The sequence below is a fragment of the Myiozetetes cayanensis genome, unplaced genomic scaffold (genome assembly GCF_022539395.1).
Source record: "Myiozetetes cayanensis isolate MyiCay16 unplaced genomic scaffold, myiCay2020 scf4, whole genome shotgun sequence".
Classification (NCBI taxonomy): Eukaryota; Metazoa; Chordata; class Aves; order Passeriformes; family Tyrannidae; genus Myiozetetes; species Myiozetetes cayanensis.
In genome coordinates, this window is record NW_026087631.1 from 28,531,232 (window position 1) to 28,551,741 (window position 20,510).

Here is a 20,510-nt window from a genome sequence, read left to right on the forward strand (position 1 = left end):
GTGTTGTCAGTTTTGGTTTATGGCCAGACCATTTCATCCCAGTTTTAGGCAGCAGTCTAATCTTGACAGTGCCTCCTGTAGGGACTGGCTTGTCCATTGTGCCATTAAATTCACTGTTTTATTGTAGACCTTCAGTCCTGATGGTCGTTGGCTAATAACTTCATCAATGGACTGCACCATTAAGACTTGGGACCTTCCCTCTGGATGGTGAGTCAGTTTAAAAACATATAGCAGAAATAATAATCTCCTGTCTGATAAATGGCAAAAAGCCTTCTGGCTTGGTTATTTGTCACCAGCTTGTGCTATGTGATATTCAGAGTTGCACATGGTATAACAATATATATAAAATACCCCGTATTTAGTTGTGTCCAATGCCAGACCCTTTTTCTGGGTCTGCAGAATGACAGCATCTGGAAGATGGGTTGAGGACATCTGGAGCTTTCCTGTAGTGTCAGTGAGTTTTAATTTGTTGTTTGTCTGGAACCAGCACTATAATCTAAAGGTCAAGAGGTTGCTTAAGCTGAATTGTATTGTGATACACTGAAGTATTCATGGAATCATAGAGTGGTTTGAGTTGGAAGTGAGCTTCAAAGATCTAGTCCAACTACCCTGATGTGGACAGGGGCTTCTTTCACTAGACCAGGTTACTTAAAGCCCCATCCAACATGGCCTTGAGCACTTCCAGGGATAGACCATCCACAAGTTATTTGTGCAGCCTGTTCCAGTGCTTCACTACCCTCATCTTAAAAAAATGTCTACCTTACATCCAACGTAAACCTACACCCTTATAATTCAACACTGTTGACCCCTGTCCTTTCACCACAGGCCCTGTTAAAAAGTCTCTCTCAATCTTTCTTACAAGCCCCCTGTAAATACTGAAAGGCCACAAGGTTGTCTCCCAGAGCCTTCTGTTCCCCAGGTTGGACCATACCAACCCTCTCAGCTTCTCTTCATGGGAAATGTGTTCCAGTCATTTTCCTGGACCTGCTCTAACTTCATATCTGTCTTGTGCTGGGAGCCCCAGAGTTGGATGCAGTACTCCAGCTGGTTTTGTAAATAGAAGCCTGTTTTCATTTACATTCATTTTAGCCTACAATAAGGCTTTACATCAGTTATATTTTTAATTGCAACTGCCAAAAATTCTCTTGCTCCACTGTGAGTAGGCTTCTCCCAGAATAAAATTTGGCCGACAAATACATGAGTACACACAGGAAGTTCAGGAGCCCAGAAAAAAACAAGCTGAAAAGTAACTTACAGTTCTGTCAGTGCATTCTTTTAGCAGCACATCAGATAGATTTCTTTTTTTTTAAAGTAATTTAGGGTAGTGCTATGCCATGTGCAGTTCTGGTGGTCACTAAATGGTTTCACTGGGATTGATTAGTTGATATAGTGTGGTGAGTAATTTTGTGTACTGTTAAAAGTTTTACTTCAACACACAAAAGTGTGTTGAGTATCAACAAACAAATCACCTGTTCTCACATGATGAATGACAGTAGTCTATCAGCGCGCTTGTAGCAAGCATGGGTAGAGCCCTTCTCAAATCTTCGTTCACAAAGCCTAGCCATGAAAATAGGAAAGGATGGACATTAGGTGTTGTCTTTCCAGTATAAATGGGAAGAAAATTAACCCTCTGTTTGGACTTTATCTTTCTAACACTGGTTCCCTTCCAAAATAATATGCCTACAAAAAATTGCAGTATTAATTAATATCAGTTACTTGTATCTTTCATTTCTTTGATAACATAACACTTTGCAGTAATAATCTTTTCATAATGTTTTTAAAAGTACCCTAACAATAGTTCTTGTTTGTCTGTTACAAAATTACATGTTTTGTCTCTTCTCTCTGATGGCAAAAAAATCAGATCAAGCTGAAATCTAGGCAAATAGCAGACAAACCCTGGTTTTGAAAGTCTTTAGGTTAAATTATTCTTCCAGAATGTACTTACAATTTGAAGTAAATGAAATTCATACCTCAACAAGTGACAAGCATACTATGAGCCTGGGCTAGAGTGCAAGTCTGTCAGGGCACGCATCATCCAGGACTTCTGGCATCATCCAGAACTCAAGTGTTGCTCCGTTAAAATAATCACATAGTACTGAATATTTTAACCTTGTTTTTTCATGGTATTTTTTCTGTTTTCTGCAATAGTGAAAGAAATGGTAAAGGAATATCAGACTGAAGATATGGTAATGTCAAAACTGTTGCAGATCATAAAATTTTGCATTGTACACCCCTTTCTTTACTTTAGAAGCATTAGGTGCAAGTATTACCCAGGTGTATGTGAAGTATATTGAGAAAGGGAATTGTCAGTTAATGGCAGAGCATTGAAAGATGAGGTCAGAGCAACATGGGGCTGTTTGGGAGCTCGAAATTTATGACCACTAAGAAGGTTAGCATTAAGCATAAGGAGTTGAATGTGGGCAGATTGTTCACTACATTTTCCATGGAATGTGGATATCTGAGGAGCTGGCAATTTTAGAGAATTTTGTAGAACTACGTGGTTTGTTGCACTGTGCTGTTCACTTGCTAAATTCATATAATATGTTTGAATATGTCTTACACCCTGGTTTGTGTGCATACTTCTAGTGTTTGCATTCAGCTGTAATTCAAATGTGCATAGATAAACAAGTTCATCTTGCTGAGAATTTCTCTTTTGTGTTTTTTCTCCTTAGCCTTATAGATTGTTTTTTGGTGGACTCTGCAGCTGTCAGCCTTACTATGTCACCTACAGGAGATTTTCTAGCTTCAGCACATGTGGATGATCTTGGAATTTATTTGTGGTAAGTGTGCAATACTTCTGTTTCTACGCAGAATTTCAGATGAGAAAGAATTCTTTTAATTACCTTCACTGCAAATAGAGAATTGCTCTGTGAAGTATTGTCTCCAGTGTTTTGTCTCATTCTAATTAAGAGAGATATTCTCTATTGCTGTGATTCATAAAGCTTGAAATTTCTACAGTTAAGGTATTTATTCTGATAATTAAATTATCTCTTTTTCTAAGTGTTTCTTTCTTACTTTTAAAGATTCCTGTTATGCCATTCCTAAAGTTTTTCTTTATCTCTGTCTTTTTTTACCCTTTTGAAATGTCTTTGTTCAAATAGTTTTTCTTTTTGAAGTGCTTTTCTTGTTCTGCTATACAGTGTTGTCTGAGACTTGTGAGTAGTATTTGATAGTTGTGATTATTTGTCCTTATTTGTGATAGATGAGCACAGAAGTAAGGTGTTTTAGTTCAATTTCCTCCTGATAGGGTTTTAAAGCAAGTGACTCCTTAGGGCACCATTTAAGTGTTTTAGGGCTTTTCCTCTTTCATTTGATAGATCTTTCAGGTTACATGTGTTGACAGTGATTTTGCCTGAGGAGCGTTCATCTGTTAGACCTTCCTGTGGTTAGGTAAAAGTGCTTCCTTGTGAATAATGACAAATGTTTTTACCTAGCCCTGGTTTATACTGACAGAAAAAATAACTTGCCAGAAAAGTAATTTCGTAGAATGACTTGTGTACATGTTACTTAATCATTATTAAATGTTCTTGGCAATAATACTTCAGCACAACCTTTATGTTTCAGATTTTCAGGTGATGTCTATTGCTGTGCTTCATTTCTTGCTTATCTAGTAGATGAGAAAAACTGATCTTGACTAGAACGTGGTGAATTGCCATAATGCAATAGTGTTAGACTGCAATAAAAATCATGTCTAAAGTACTTGTTCCCGTTCACCTAAAGATTGTTTTTAAAATGCTTGTCTTATTTTTCAGGTCAAACCGTTCTCTGTATTCACTTGTGTCATTACGGCCCCTTCCTGCAGATTATGAGCCTTCTTTGGTGACACTCCCTAGCACCTGCCCTGTGCAAGGTAATCTTCAGATGAAAGCCTATTTTATTTGGAGTTTGTTATTATACTGCAAATAGAAGATGGTTTGCTTCCTCAGTGGCAAACTCATTGTGTCTTACCATGCTTTCTCTGAGCTGTTCCTAATGCTTCCACCATTTTTGGCATGCTTACTCATATACTAACATTAGCATATTTTAGGTGGCAAAAACATTGTGCTGTTTACTGGCTTTCTTTAATACCAGATTTGTGTAAATACCTTATGGTTTGACGTTTGTAGGGACAGTTTGAAATTAACATTAATGTCTGGCAGTGGGAGGGAGATGGTTCTTTATTCTGCTTCCCTCACAACTTGTTTCTGTCCTTGTGTGCTGTGGTAGATTCACTGCTATTTGTTGTCTTGTTGGCAAGAGAATTGGGTTCAGCTGACCCTGCCTGTCTAGATTCCCAGTGAAAGAAAGGCCTAAATGGCATTTTAGCTGCATTTATTGGAAGTGATTGTGTTTCTGTGGTCCTCTAGGTGGCGATCTTGTCTGCCCAAGTTTTACAGTGCTTGCATTTCCATCTCCGTGTGGAGGAGAAACACCTAGCAATGGGCCGCTGAAAGAGCAGGGAACATGCTTGATGATGACTGCTTTATTAAACACATACTTATTTCAGATATTTAAATTAGGGAGATAGGATTTCTTCCAAACATTCTGAATGTTTTTATACTGATTCTGGCTTAAAGCTTTAATTTACTTTCTGTCTTCAGCAAATGCAAAGTTCCTGTTTAGATGCTCAGAGCTCTTAATGGTTTACATGTTTTTGTTGTTGTTGGCTTTTCCATTAGATTCATTATTTTAGCCATGTAGTATTTTTCAAAAAAAAAAGGGAGGATTGAGATGTTTGGTTAAGACCACAAAGAAAGTCTAGAAAAAATCTTATGACAGGCATTTTGTTGTGGGATGTTGGGCTTTAATGTTGAGATTTTTATGTTCCACTTCAGCCTTACAGTGAAGAGATTGTGATGAGGTTGTGAATATGGTACATATTTAAATGCAAAGATTTTACAGCTTTGTAAACTTTGTAGAACTAAAATTTCTGTGTCTATATTTAAAATTGTTAACAAAATTTTAACAGTAATTGTTCTTTCTTTTAGAATTACTATGAATTACTTTTATATAATTTCAGCCAAAGTGGACAAATCCTGTCAGTCTCTAAAATTTTGTTTATCCAATTCTGGATTTTAGCTATAAGTTTTTTAAATCTAAACATAATATTTCATAGAGTTAACAAGATTGTTTCTGTAGCTTTTCTGCTCCAAGTTATGTTAACACTTATATCCATAGATGTTACGCATTTGTTATTTAAAAATTGCAAGATACATAGTAATACTGGGTATGATATAAAAAAAATAAATGTGGAGTATGTATGTTCATAAATGGTATCTGTTTCTGAAAGATGAGGATATGTCAGGAGAAGAAGAGCCATGTGATGAAATGATAGAATATGTCTCCCCTGAGCAATTGGAAGAGCAGCTGGTGACCCTTTCCTCATTACCGGAATCAAGGTGGAAAAACCTCCTCAGCCTTGATGTTATCAAGGTACTGAAACTGTGCAAAAAGTAGCAAACAGCCAGATATATTTCCACTTGGTCTATGAGATGCATTACCTATTCATAAAATTTGGTCCCTCTTTTCAGGTATTTTTCAAGATTTTGCTGTAGAAAGCCATAAGGTGCTTTTCAGAATTCCTGGGGTTTGGGAGAGAAGTTGTTTGTCTTCTAAATAGTGTCTTCATATTTACTAGCAAAACTTTTACCTATGTATTACTTCTCAGTTAGTCTTTATAGAGTTTTCATAGCATTTTAAAAATAAAACTCTTGACAAAGAAAAATTCCCATGTATTCTTACTATGATGATGATGATTATTTTAATTCAAATATCTAATTAACAGAAAAAAAATAAACCGAGAGAGCCACCTAAAATTCCGAAGGCAGCACCTTTCTTCATCCCAACAGTTCCCGGTCTTATACCCCGATACATTCCACCAGAGGAAGAAAAAGATACACAGGTAAAACCGAGAAAAAATATAACTGTGTTTATCTAGTGTATTTTCAAAAAATCTTAAATGCTTTTTAGTGCTGAGTGAAATTCCTGATGACTTTAAAGTACCAGTTTTAACTCGTTCCGTTAATGAATATTTGCCAAAGTCTTTTATTCTGTCAGTAGGAAAATAAGTTTTAAAAATGTGTTTTCATATTCATGTACACTCTTTTAATACTTTTGTCGTCTAGTCAAAGGTAGTAAACCTTGGAGTACTGGCACAGAAATCTGATTTCTACATTCATCTTGAAGAAGCCCTGAGCACTAATGAATGTAAGTTAACAAGATACTTCACTAAAAATGTTGATACTGCTTATGTTTTGATATATATGCGCTTTCTAATGTCAGAATTGTAACACATGGGAGGAAAATAATCTGCATAGTGTAGTAGCGAAGAGAATGACGTGATTAATGCATATATAGCCAATCTAGATCAAGATCCATTGGTACTTGCCTGCAGCATAGAATCCTTACAGAGAAATGGTTGCTAAAACCATTCTAGAGAGAGAAGGTTGTGCTCCTAAGATCATTAGCCTTTTTGGAGACTGTGATGATCTTGCCTAGAAAAGTACTGTATATTATTTGTAGGGGAAGGAAGGGATTGATTTGGTAAGAGATAGTCTGGTGATTTACTGAAACATGAAAAACATAATGTCTCTAGCAAGTTCTCCTCTTAAGGACAACTTCACTAGGCATTCAGCAAACTTACACCTTTAAATAATTGCTGTATAACTTAAAGCTTAAGAAGAAACAAATTATATAAAAATAATATGTTGGATTTCTTTGAAATCCATTTTGAGATGTAATCACTTAAATTGCCTATGACATGTACCAGCTGCTTTGCCTGTTTAACTTGCGCTCTTACAGAATCATTGAAACTTAGCTGTTTTTGAAAATTATTGCTAATATAGCCAGCTTGGAAATGTAAATGGAGATTCACTGGCAGCTTATCTACAAAACAGTTCTGTTGGGAACTCTTTTGCCCTTTCTTGAACTCTTTTGAGATGACTAGCTTAGTCTACTGCACTTGAAACATTTTATGTGCAGAACTTTGTTGGTCACAAATGAGATGTGGTTTTATGTTTTTAGTATTTTTAATTTATAGTATTCTATTAAAATGCTTCAGGTGAATATTTAAAAACCCTACCAAGCATTTAGAGGATGGCTGTACCAAGGAGCAAGTGCACTCTTTCCCATAGTGTCTGTGTACCAACTTCATAACACGTTCCATGCTTAGTTTTTTTAATGTCATAGCACAGAAGTTATTTACTGTATCTGTTTAGTACTGTTAATATCACAGTTATGTTTAAAACTAGCTAATGATTTTCATAGGAATCAAATACAGATGGACACAAGTTTATACCTAAGGAATCTTAGCCAGTGTCTAATGCTGTAGGTTGCCATGATATGAGAGTATAAGAATTTGGTCGTCTTAGTAATTTCTTAAATTACATTTTTATAAGTGTTTTAGCCATCAGTTGCATTTGCAGCCAAACATGTTTTTGCTTCTTAATTTTTAAAGCAAGTGGGTGGGATTCTTGTAGATAATTGGGTAGGATTGTAGGAATCCTGAGGAGGAACACTTATGAAGAGGATGAAAGAGTTTTTAAATTGTATGTATTTTACCATGGGGAAGATCTTCCACCACCCCCCAGGTCCCAGGAAAAGCAGGAGAAATTAACTTAACAAAAGCTCTAATTACATGAAATGTACCAGATGATCCCCAGTTTTGCTTAATGTCAGTTAACAGTAAAGATGCCTAGTAAAAGTAGCACCTTTTCTCTTTAAGTATCTTGAAATCCCAAGTATATACATTCCTTTTGCCAAGAGATGTAAAATGACATTGCTATGGTTAGTAAATTTTGTTCAGCTTAAAGGACAGAAAACGGGGAAAAAATGAAACAAATATAAAGATATTACTTGTATTTTTCAAGATGAATTTACAAATAAAGTGCATCTGTCTTATTAGAGATGTACTTCTCTAGTATGTGATGGGACGGTAAATTAAAGGCAGGAAGGCATTTTGTTGTAAACACAATAGTAAGGAAACAGTAGAAACTTGAAATTCATAGTCACTGCTGAAGAATTTTGGAATAAACCTATCTTATGAAGGGTTTGTAAGATACTTTTCTACAAATGTTCCTAATAACATCTCACTCAATCTTTTAACACAGATAAAGTTCCACTTGACCTACTGAAAAGGTTGGGACCATCTAATATTGAGATAGAACTACGGGGTTTGGCCCCTGAAGGTGGTGGCTCAATGAAGGTGATGCTGAGCTTTTTGAGAATGATTGGGATGATGCTGAACAAGAAGTACAACTTTGAACTTGCTCAGGCATACCTTGCATTATTTTTAAAGGTAATAATTGTCTTATAAAATTTGATGTTAGTCCTGTTTAAAATGATGGTTGTGCAGGAAAAGGATATAACTTGTCTACTTGAAAGAATATCTTAAATGATTGTGTTTGGGAATGGTTTTAAAATGTCTAACTGAATGCATTGGATTATTTGGCAACTCGTCTGATCACAGTCAAGAAAAATTTGCAAAAAAAACCAGGTGTTCTGAATAGGATCCTGGCAGGCAGGTCTTATTTAAGTATTTGTTATTTAGAATTGGTGTGTTTCTTTTTTTTTTTTGGTAACATACATAATTTCTTAATGGTTGGTAATTGTTAAGCTGAGATGTGCTATGTCTTAAGTAACCAAAGTATTTAATGCACAATGGTTGGAAAAGTAAATTAGAGATTTTTTTGGACTTAGCACTTACATTGCAAGTCTGATTTACTTTCCATGTCAGTGGGCTGTCTTTCGTCTGTTACCTGTTGAGCATCACAGAGCTAATGAAATAACTCCCAGGTCTTGTATAAGTCAGAAAGTTATTTGGATGAAGCACAGTAACAGTAATCTTAGAGAGAAAGTCATTCTGCAGAAGATTGAATCCCTTCTGATATGCAAGTGCTTAAGATACTCTGACTTATGGAACCGTGTGAGAAAAATTAATTATGGTTTACTGGTGAAACATTCTTATAAACATTCAGACACCTTGTAATACTGGAGCATCCATGGCTGCTCTGGGCGACCTGCTCCAGTGCCTCTCCACTCTCACAATAAAGAATTTTTTCCTGATATCCAAACTGAACCTACTCTCTCTAAGGATAAAGCTGAATAGAAATACTCCTAGATTTAAACTGTAGCCTGGAAAATAACTGTTCCATCCATTAAGTGGTAATAATTGCTACAAGATCGAAAGGTGTCTTTTCCTTTAACAAGGTTACTGTTTATTACATGAAGAGATATCATCCATCTGTATTGTGTGTGCTGGCATTATTCTTCCTGCTGTATGCAACACGGATAGTTAAAATAATAATCCTAATTGACCTCAGGGCATCTATCTAGCTTTTCTAGCCTAAAGAGGAATTTGTGATGCAAGTCAGAAAGAGGAGAAAGTTATGCTCGAGAAGAGTGTGTGATTAGGATAGATTCAGCAACTTAGGCCGAAGAAGATCTAGTAAAGCAGTAGCATGTTGAAGACATTTTGCTGCCTTATCCCATTTGGTACGTATGTAAGACTAGCAAAAGGGAGGCAGCATGAAATAGAAGGAATTAATTCAAGGAAAAAGAATTCCTTACTTCGAAGGCAAAGTATTTCCTGAAGGCAAAGTATTGGAACTGAATGAAGGAAACGATCTTTTAATATTTTTATTATCTGCATTTGTTTCACTAACTGCTTGTTTTCATTTTCAGTTACATCTGAAGATTCTCTCGTCGGAGCCAAGCCTATTGGAGGAATTATCCAAATTGTCAGTGCAGCTCGAGGAAACTTGGATTCATTTGCAGACTCTCTTCAATCAGAGTCTGTGTGTTTTAACATATATGAAAAGTGCTCTACTGTAAAATCCTTAAGGATTTTTTCTGCATAAAATTTCCCTCAGAATAATAATACAGTTTGTTACCAAAAATACCAGATTCCAGTCCTGCTAGGTCTTAGAATCATAGAATCATTAAGGTTAGAAAAGAGCTCCAAGACCGTCGAGTCCAACCTTTGACTGAATACCTCCAGGTCCACCAAGCGATATCACTAAGTGCCACATCTACCACATCTGCATGATTTTTTGAATACTTTCAGGGATGGTGACTTTATGTCTTCCCTGGGGAAGCTGTTCCAGTGCTTCTTCTGATGCTGTATTTTATACATCTGGATATGGCAGAGTATTTTAGAATGTGCATAACTGCATATTTTTGTTCACTTGAGTTGGAGCAAAAATTAATATGTGCAGCTATTCATGTTGTACTGGTTTTTGCTGTCAGTGAGCAGACAGTCAGATTCAAGGCCAGGTTGGACAGAGCACTGAACAACCTGGTCTGTTGGAAGGTGTCTCTGCCCACGGGATCAGGTTTGGAACTAGATGATATTTAAGGTTCCTTCTAACTCAAGCCTTTCAATGATTCTATGATTTTATGGCTATAGATAATGTAGCTAGTTACCTTAGTCTTTCATGGCAAAAACTGTAGTCATGAAAAAATTACCTGGAAAAAAAAAAGAGGTGGGAATTTGATTTCTCTGCAGGAGCCCAAAACCTATATTGTGTTTAATAAAGTTATTGTTTTTGCAAAAATAAAATGTCTGAATTATTAACATTTTATTAACATTAGTTTAAAGCAATTTAATCTAAAAATTGTTCTCCTCTGCAATTAAAACACTTTTCCTATGAAGTTTATAAAAATCAGTCTTTTTCTGACTTTGGCAAGCTGTGTAGCTTGCAGACATTTGTTTCTGAACACAGAGATTTCCAGCTGTACTACGACTATTTGAAGTTTAAAAAACCAAACACCAAACTAAACAAACAAACAAAAAATTTCATTCCTTCTTCATAATCAGGTTTTTTGGACACTCAGTTTCTTCTGAAAATTTTGTTTCCTTTCATAAGAAGAAGAGATCACCAGAATAAAAGCTGTGAATTTTGGGGAATTTTTAATTTAATGAGATGTGGTTTTTACAAATTAATATTTAGATTTCAAACAATAAGATTTGGATATTGTCTGGAAACTCATGAGTGAAATTATCTTTAACTTTGCATTTTGAGAGTACTTCCTCACAGCAGAAGAATCTCCTGAACAAGGCCTTTGGTGTATTTCACATGCTTCAGCTACCTACACAGACTAACAGAATAACTAATACAAATGTATGCAATTTCAATGGGTAAACTTCAAAGATGGGTTCATTGCATTTGGCACAAGACTGAAACAAGAGTGTGGTTTTGTTGTGCTGTGTATGTGATTTTTTTTTTCAATGCTATCACATATAACTTGTTTTAGTTATGTATATTGGAACAAATTATCTGCAAACAAACAAACACACACAGAATAATCAGAGAATCATAGAATGGTTTGGGTTGGAAGGGACCTTAAAGATCATCTGCTGTGGGCAGACACCTTCTTCTAGACCAGGTTGCTCAGGGCCACATCCAGACTGGCCTTGGACACTTCCAGGGGTGTGTTGTCCACAAGTTCCCTGGGTAATTTGTTCCTGTGTCTCACCACCCTCACAGGGAAGAATTTCTTGCTATTACCCAATCTGACCCTACTCTTCTTGAGTCTAGAGCCAGCCCCCTAGTCTGATCACTACAGGCCCTTGTAAAACCCCCTGAAGCTGTGTTGTAGCCCCTTTTAGCTACTGGAAGCCTGCTATTAAGGTCACCCTGGAGCTTCCTCTTCAGGCTGTACAATCTCAATTCTTTCAGCCTTTCCTCATAGGAGAGGTGTTCCATCCCTTCAGTCATCTTCACGATCCTCCATTGGACTTGCTTTGACATGTTTCCCTCTCAGCAGTCAGTGGGAGCTTCGGCAGACTGCCACAACTTAATCAAATATGGTGAGTAGTGGCTTAGCCATTCACTCACCAGCTTCTCTGTGGTGTCCTGGTTGTTCTTTATCCATAACTTTGCCTCACATAAAAGCTTGAAGGGAATGGCAGAATATTATAGAAGTTTCCAGACTGGCATTCTAGCCAGTTAGGACAGAGAATGTGAAGTCAGTGGGAATAATGAACACCTGAGGGTTTCTTACGAGGTTTACTCTGGAGATTTAAGAAAATCCTTTATACTATGCAAATTATTAGCTACTGGTGATAAGGTCCTCAAGAAGCCATTGCTTCCATTTTCAGGAATGCATCTGAAGCAGTTCAAAATCCCTCAATGTAATAGATAATAAACCTCTGAACTTATAGGCATTATTATAACTAATTTAGATCTTAAAGAATTATTTTCTGAACAAAGAATATTAAAAGTAATTCATTGTCTCCTGACTTGCCCCAGTGGAAGAAGGAACAGTAGATAAAGAACTTTCCTCTTGGATCAGAGTAAGGGTCTGTCAAGCCTTGTACCCTGTCTCTGGCTGCAGCAAGGAATAAATGCAACGGGTTTAGCAAGCTGGTCATATATAAAGAGGCCTTTCTCAAGCACGTCACAGCACCTTCAGCAAACAGCTATTTAGATACTTTGTGACCCAGCTGTAGCCCAACAGTTGTGTTTAATGTTCTGTGACAGACCTGTTTGTTCTCTCTGGGTTCATCTAATCTCTTTTAGAACCCATTTATCCTTCACTACATCCTGTAGTAATGGGACCTGCAATTTAATTAACAGAAGTAATGTGTTTCTGTTCATATACTCCAGACCTGCTGTCTTCTAATGTTACATACCCTTCCTACTTCTTGAATGTGAGGAATATCAGTTGTGCTCTAGTCTTCCTGATTTACAGCCTCTCCACCACAGAGCAGTGGTGAAAGAGTTTCTATTCATGAAGGAAATACTTCATGTTACTCAGTGCACGCATGTTTTTTCACTGGCATACAAAAACCGTCTTTGGGCACAGTTGTTTAAATCTCTATGTACAAGAAAGATTTGTCTACAAAATTTGTGTGAATTGTAGAGGAGGGAGGTTTTTTTAGTTCTTTTTTTCATGGTGTACTTGATGTAATCATAAGAAAAAAGGCATACTCTGCCAGACAGGCCATTCTTCTGAAAGCAGAAAAGGTAATTTTTGTGAACAATGTATTCATAACACAGTTGACATAGTATTTGCGGTCTGGATGATCTCATTAAATATGTTTAATTCAGTTTCTTATACCATACCTAGATGTGTTTTAAGTCTTCCTGGAACACTTCAATTGTTTCCTTCAGAAAACAGTGCTTAGATGTGAGTGTTGTCCCACCTCCTTTATTCTTTTGTCTTTTTCTCAGCATTCCTAGTCATCACTGCTATTTCAGGGATGTTTGGCTATTTTTAGAACTGTAGAGTCTTACATTAATAGCTCTGATTGCTTCTTTTTCTTGGCCTTTTATTTTGTCCATTTTATTCCACATCAAAACGATGAACAACTTTTTGCCATTAGTAAATAACTTTTTCAGAAATAAAAAATAAATTCCACCTGCTAGTGGATGAAAGTGGGTATTTTACCTGCTACTTCCTGTATTTTTCCTTCACCTGAGACATCAACGACAATATCTTGTGACATAGTCAGAAGTTGTTGATTACAAGTGGTAAGACGTGACAATTCAATTTGATAGTTTGGGCTTTGCATTACACATAAGAACTCATTTAGTCTGGTGCTTGTAGTGGCATATGCAATGGGGTGTGGGAAAATCATTAGCTGGATTAAGGAATATAGTAATTAACTCTAGGTTTTCTTCTGAACAGGGTAACTACTGAAGATTTTAGCATTCTTACACAATGCCAAGCCCATCTTAAGCCAGCTCTGACTAGCAGCTTGCTGTTAGGATTCTGCAGTATATCTGTATGTCACAGCACACCTTCCAGCTTTATCTCAAGTCTGTTACTCGCCTGTGCCTGCCTGTGTCCCTGTGCTTCGTTTTCACCACGGTCTTGGCTCTTGTGGCTTCTGAATGTAGCTGCTGCTCTTGGCAGCTCCTGTTAGCAGCAGTCCTGTGAAGTTAGGCATCAGAATACTACATGAGTTTAGCTATTCATCCCTCCTACTAGCACCCCAAACTCTTCTTAAGGGTTAGTGAGATTCATATGTCTCAGAAGGATTTTTGTAAACATAGCTTACTGGAAAAATTGGTTATGACACTCTTTTCTTGCAACCAGTAATGTTCCTGCTGCTTTGGAAATGTTCCACCTCTTTGGCATGACTGGAACTGAAAAGTCACCAGCCTGTTGTAATGCAACATGTCCTGTGCAGCAAAGGCTAAAGCCCAGGTAAATGTGTTTTCAGAGTGTGTCAGATTACATTTTCTGTTGAACGTTGGGTTTGATCACACAGAGTTGTGTAGACAGTCGTTCTTCACCTTCTTGATTAACCTTTGTGTTTGCCCATTGCTTTGGGTTGATGAAAGGATGAAGGATGATTGCCCAGTTCTCTTTGAAGAATTCAATTTCAACAAAATCAAGATAAATGTAAGCTATTTCAACAGTGCTTACATCAGTGCCTAATTGAGATGGTTTATTCATGGTGCTAGAGAAAACAGCACCATCTGTACAGAAATCCCTGCAGCTCCCTTCATGTGGGTGGGGAAGGACGACAACCCACTGGTGCATATGGAAAGGGCAGAAATACTTCATACCTTTTTTTTTTGCTTCAGTCTTCACAGGCAAAGACTGCTTCTGTTTTCTGTGAACACCACAGAAGGAAAGGAGTTGCCAGTAACAGGGAAGAAATGAGAAAGATTTAAGAGCATAGTCACCTTATAACCGTGGAACTCCACACATGAACTTTTACACAAATGCTGTCCAATATTATAGCATTGCCCATCAGCTTTAACACAGTTGTAACACAGGAGGTCCTGGCAACTGGATTGAGGCTGTAGTGTCCACCTTTATAAAAGGTGAACTGGAACATCTGGGAAACTCTTGCTTGATAAAACTTATCTCAGTGTCCAAAAAAATCATGGAGCATATGCTGCATATGCTTTTGGAATCCATCTCTAGTACACAAATGGTAAGATGAGGAAGAACAACCTGCAGAGAGTCATGAGGGCAAATCATGCTCGACCAAGTTAAGTTGCCTTCTGGGATGAAATGGCTGGTTAGGTGGACAGAGGAAGAGCCATGAATTTAATGATAAAATTCTGTGCAAGTACAGCAGTCTGTAATTACTTTATCATAGTCAATTATGTGTGAATTGCTACTCTTAAAGTCGACAGGCATGCATCCAGTTAAGATTTTGAAAATTATAGTGCTTGTTTATTGCAGTTTATGGGCCATGAACCTTTTATATTGTGAGCTGACTTAAGTGTCATGTTGGGTCTATAGCACAGAGGTGTGAATTACTTTTGCAGTTCCCCAGTATAATTTGCATTACAGAAATTAATTTAGCCACGTTCTAATTATGCCTAATGCATGATTATTTTGTTTAATATCCCGTAACAAAGAAGCTCAATAAATTAGACACAGAATGTAGCATAACGCTAATGGCATTGCAGAGATTTGCAATGACATGTAGAAGAATTAGACATGCCTAGAAATGTATTTCTGGAGCAAGACTCTGCTACTTAGGCTTTGAGACAGCAGGAATCTCAAAATTGTACAAGAAACAGACTGGGATGTATCTTCTCAGGAGCCGGGGACTTAGTGTGATTAAATCTCATTTCTTAGCAAGGAAAATGTATGAGGTGACTTAAAAAACCTGTGCAATCAGAAGAAAGAAAATTGTCAGTCCTCAGGAAGAGAATGGGGAAAAAAATCAATCAACCATTAGAAGTAAAATAATGGAGTAAACTTTAATCCTAAGGGATAATGATACTGAAAGCAGTGTGTGCTAGTGAAGGCATACCGTATTAGATTCTCTGCTTCATGTATATAAGAATGATTTTAACTGAGTCTAGTACCTGGCATTTAAAGATTAAAACTTGATTATAGCATACATTTGTAAACAGACTGTTTTGGCATAACTGAGAAGGTGCTTTTCTTCTGTAACATGCCATTTTCCTTCATGCTGAAAAGAGAGGCTTTGAAAATCTGGTAAATTTTCTTCAAGTGGAACCATAGCACATCTTAGATACTCATTCCTTATTTATCATCTTGATATGTTGGGGGGAGGAAATCCTGGAGCCACAGATCATCACAGATGTTATCACTAGTCTTAAGGTAACTCACCTTTATCACTCCAAATCCATTTAAGACTCTGGACTAAGAAAGGCAGATGGAGTTCTGGGATTATCAGAAGTTGGCCCTGTGGGTTGATACTCAACTTAAACATGGTCTGTGAGTCCTTGGTATGCCTGGTCAGCCTAAACACGGACATAATGTGGTGACCGTGGCATGAAATGAAAATGGTTCTGATAATAAGATTAATCTAACCCCATTTGAATTAATCTGTAAAGAGTTGTGGGCTCATGCCTTGGAGTGGAGTGTCAATGTTCAGCTGAATGCTGATGCTGGAGAAGGAGCTAAGCCCAAAATGTGATAGAAAATTCTTACCATCTCAGAGTGTTCCATCAGTAAGAGAATGGTCACAGCAGCCTCTCTGAAGTTCACCTTTAACACACTAGCCCAGATTTGTTTGCTATTCTGGTTTAAATACTTTTAAAGTACTGGTTACAGCCCTAACAGAGATGCTATGGTCTAGGTAACTATTAGGCTGTGCTAGCTGTCTGCTTTTAATAACTGTCAGCCCTAAGTGAACTGTCAATTAAAATGACAGATTCCTGTTGATTAGAGATATCTGCAGTGAATCCCTAGTCACTGACAAGAAACAGGCTTCTACACTACAAGATGATCTGCTGAATAACAGGAAATTTTTTTTTTTTTGTTATAAGCCATAAATTAATTTACTGTCTTTCCATAAGAAAATATTATGTTATTTTGAAAAGTGATTGGGGTAAAAGCTTTAAATGAGACTTTTGGAAAACTTATGTGAGATTGCTAAATCCTTGAATTGTAGTTAATCAGGACTGAGAACTACATTCAGAAAAGTTGTGTAACTGTTTTCTGTGCACTGGAGAACATTAAACAAAATAATTCACTGCCTTTAAATAGAAGAGGACAACTGACAGTTTCAAATGATGCTCCAGCCTCCTGTTCTGTTGAAATTAGTCTACGTGGCCACAGACTTTACCTCCCACAAATATTAACCTAACTAGGTATTGGAAACACGTATAGATAGCAACAGACAAATGAAAACAGATTTAAAATCTAATAAAATATACATTTTTGTGCTTAAGAGTATTGTGTAATTTTTCTCCTTTTCCAGTCAGCTTTTACTTTTTTTCCAAAAAGACATTTAGCTATAACAATTATCCTCCCAAAAACAGAAAAGCAAAGGTTTATTAGCATTAATTGATGATCTTTCCAATTCTTTCTGTCAGTCTTCTCTCAGTTGCCATGAAATTGTTCGTGCGGTATTAACTCCACTGTTTCCATATATCATCTACAGAAATGTTAAGAATGGAGTAAAATGTTGGGGACACATCTGGTCGATTCAGCATTTTCTTTTCTATGTTCCACATTTCTAAACAAGATTATCTCTTTACATTGCTTAGTTACGGTTTTCTCCTTTAACCAGAGGGCTTGTGTCTTACGAAAATGATAGGATTATTCCTCAGATTGTACCAAGATATAGGAAAAATCTTATTTGTTCCATTACTCTTTTAAATTTCCAGTCTAGGATTAAAACTGTAACAATTATCCTTTGTTACAGACTGCTTCTCTTCCTATTAGAGACTAACTTGAAAGGCAGGTGCTTCTTTTTCCATTGTCATTTCAACCATGTTCTGAAGAGCTGATTCTCTGTCTAAGCAGCACCCACTCACTTTATAATGTTGGTAATAATTTCCAATTCCGCAAATCCAAAGACTTCAAGTGCTTGACTTGGATAAATTTAACTTGACAGCAAACCATGAATAGGTAAGTGCTATCAGAACCATGTGACTTGTAGGAAGATGGACCATATGTAGTATAGTACCATGAAGAATATCTGTATGTTGTCATTGAGAATGTTAGCTAGAGGTTCAGTTACCAGTTGTGGCCTCCAGGCCTAAATTCTTTAGTGCTAGATTGTTACCTGCTGCTTTTTTTCATTGTGTAGTCTTGATATGTCTATTGTTGCTGAATGTCCTCTAGAAAGTCATCAGAAGGATCAGAATAAGTACAGAGCAATTCCATCTTTTCGTTCCTTGTTCTACCACTCAGTATTAGTCCTGTCTGGAGAAAACTGGGAGTGGAAGAAAAGTGATGGAAATCAAGATTTTAGGCACTCATGGTATGCTGCAAAAGAACAAACCCAATCTTCTAGTTTCCATGCTGTGACCTATGGTTTTGATATCTAACCAACTGTATTTTTGTGAAGATTACTGCTCATTTTACCCAGGAGTTCCTAATGGCTCAACCTCTCTTCTCCATCTCCAGCAAAAGCCTCCAGTGCTCACCTATATGAACTCCAAATAGCACTTGTAGAATTATAGGGAAAATGGATTGTTATAACACCATTATGCAGAATAAGTTACGCACCCAGTCAAATGATTACAGCATTACTCTACTTCAACTCAAACTAATTTTTTTCCCTAGCAAGAATAAAAGAATACTAAATGGTCAAATCTGGCTCCTAATAAAATGGAATCATATAGTAGTGTTCATATTCATAAGCGGAGAGACAGCAATCTCTGGGTTGTTTTATTCTGTCTGGAAATGCAATGCATGAGGAATTGCTCTGCAAATTCAAATCACTTCACTCATGTGAGTCACAGTGTTGTCATGTGAGTAGTGATAAATCTAGTTATAATATTGTTAAAAACTGTCTCTGTCTTTCTCCTTTTTGCCTACCTGGACTGCCAAAGTGAGAGTAGAGAATGTGTTAATCCCACTTCACCATTTCACTCTTTATCCATATAATGAAAAGGAGGTTTACATTTAAATTATGTGGGCAGCTGAACATGAAGTGTAGCCATGCATTTACAGAATCACAGAATCATCAATATTGGAAGAGACTTTCAAGATCATCTAGTCCATCCATCAAACTGGTACCACCATAACTTTCCCTAAAAAATATCCCCAGGTGCCACATCCAGATGCATCTTGAACACTTCCAGACATGGTGACTCCACTGCTTTCCTGGGCAACTTATTCCAATGCCTGACCACTCTATCAGTGAAATTTTTTTTCTAACATCCAATCTGATGTTAGATACCTCCCCTGCTGTAACTTGAGGCCATTTCTTCTCATCCTTTCCTCCAAGAAATTCTCCTGCTATGTGGGGCCTGCTGAAGACTGATGGGTTTAACTCATAGTAAGAAATTTGCACTGCTAATTCATTAGTTTCTAATTGCTTATGTATTTATATTGTAGCCCACAATTTGGAACTCCATATCATGACTCCTATGGCTTAAGAGTTACAAAGAAGCCAGACACTCCGCTCAGACACTCCTCTCGAAGAAGGATGCAGCCACCCAGGTCTCTGGGTGTGCTGAGTGTCTGAGCCTGACGTTGGTACTGGAGGATGGTGTAGGAGGTAGCTGTGTACGATGTGAGCAGGTGAGTGATTTGCTGTGCCTTGTAGCAGAACTTAAGGAAGAGGTAGAGAGATTAAGGTGCATTAGGGAGAGTGAAAAGGAAATTGACTGGTGGAGTCAAACCCTTTTAAACCCTAAAGAAGTCCAACAGGAGACGGCGAAGCCCTGCCTCTCCTGCCATAAGACAGATGGAGCAGACCAAAATGATGGGGGGGAATGGAAACAGGTCCCTAATGGGAGAGGTAGAAGAATTCTTTCTAGACCCCCATCATCCCTCAGGGTGCCCTTGAAGAATAGATACGAGACTCTGGAACCAGACAGTCAGGTAGAGGACAGCCAAGATGATCCCTCTAGAGAGCCTCCTTGTTCAGCCCTGTCCAAAAGACGGATTACAACCACAGGTATAAAAAAAAAAAGAAGGGTAGTTGTAGTCGGTGACTCCCTTTTGAGGGGAACTGAGGGCCCTATATGTCGCCCAGACCCATCCCAGAGAGAAGTATGCTGCCTTCCTGGGGCCAGGGTGAGGGATATTAGTAGGAGACTTCCTGAGTTAATTCAGCCCTCAGACTATTATCCTCTGGTGGTTGTCCAGGCTGGCAGTGAGGACATTAATCAAAGAAGTGCCAGGATAATTAAAAAAGACTTTAAAGCACTGGGTCGGTCAGTTCAGGGGACAGGAGCACAGGTGATATTTGCCTCAGTTCCTGTACTATCTGGGATGGATGAGGAGTTAAATAAAGAGAGGAGTAAAAAACCCAACTCCTCAACAGATGGCTAAAGAATTGGTGCCACCATCAAAATTTTGGTTTCTTTGACCATGGGGCAAACTCCATGGTACCTAGTTTCTTAAAATCAGATGGGATTCATCTTTCTAGGAAGAATAAGAGGACTGTAGCCCCATAAGTTAGCGAGGCTGATTAGGAGGGCTTTAAACTAGGTTTGAAGGGGGAAGGGGTTGAAACCGGGCTCTCCAGTGATCAGCCTAAGGATGGAAAGCCTGAGTTAAGAATTAAATCAACAGCCCACCTGAAGTGCATGTACACTAATGCACGCAGTATGGGCAACAAACAAAAGAAGGAGCTGGAGGCAATTGTGCAGCAGGAAGGCTATGATGTAGTCGCCATCACAGAA

The 20,510-nt window shown here is 37.6% G+C and overlaps 1 protein-coding gene across 2 annotated transcripts in view; it reads left to right on the top strand.

Annotated features, from left to right (window-relative positions):
• Positions 1 to 17,187, top strand: part of WDR36 (WD repeat domain 36) — a 36,341-nt gene extending 19,154 nt beyond the window's left edge. Inside the window, exons 17-24 of one of the 2 annotated variants that reach the window (XM_050328383.1) lie at positions 128 to 207; positions 2,673 to 2,780; positions 3,753 to 3,850; positions 5,270 to 5,412; positions 5,765 to 5,881; positions 6,105 to 6,186; positions 8,088 to 8,275; positions 9,661 to 17,187. In XM_050328383.1, the coding sequence (XP_050184340.1) occupies positions 128 to 207; positions 2,673 to 2,780; positions 3,753 to 3,850; positions 5,270 to 5,412; positions 5,765 to 5,881; positions 6,105 to 6,186; positions 8,088 to 8,275; positions 9,661 to 9,810 (966 nt within the window). In that variant the 3' untranslated portion in view covers positions 9,811 to 17,187. The remainder of the gene's footprint in view (positions 1 to 127; positions 208 to 2,672; positions 2,781 to 3,752; positions 3,851 to 5,269; positions 5,413 to 5,764; positions 5,882 to 6,104; positions 6,187 to 8,087; positions 8,276 to 9,660) is intronic. The other variant, XM_050328384.1, reaches the window with a different exon arrangement.
• The last annotated feature ends 3,323 nt before the right edge of the window (positions 17,188 to 20,510 follow it).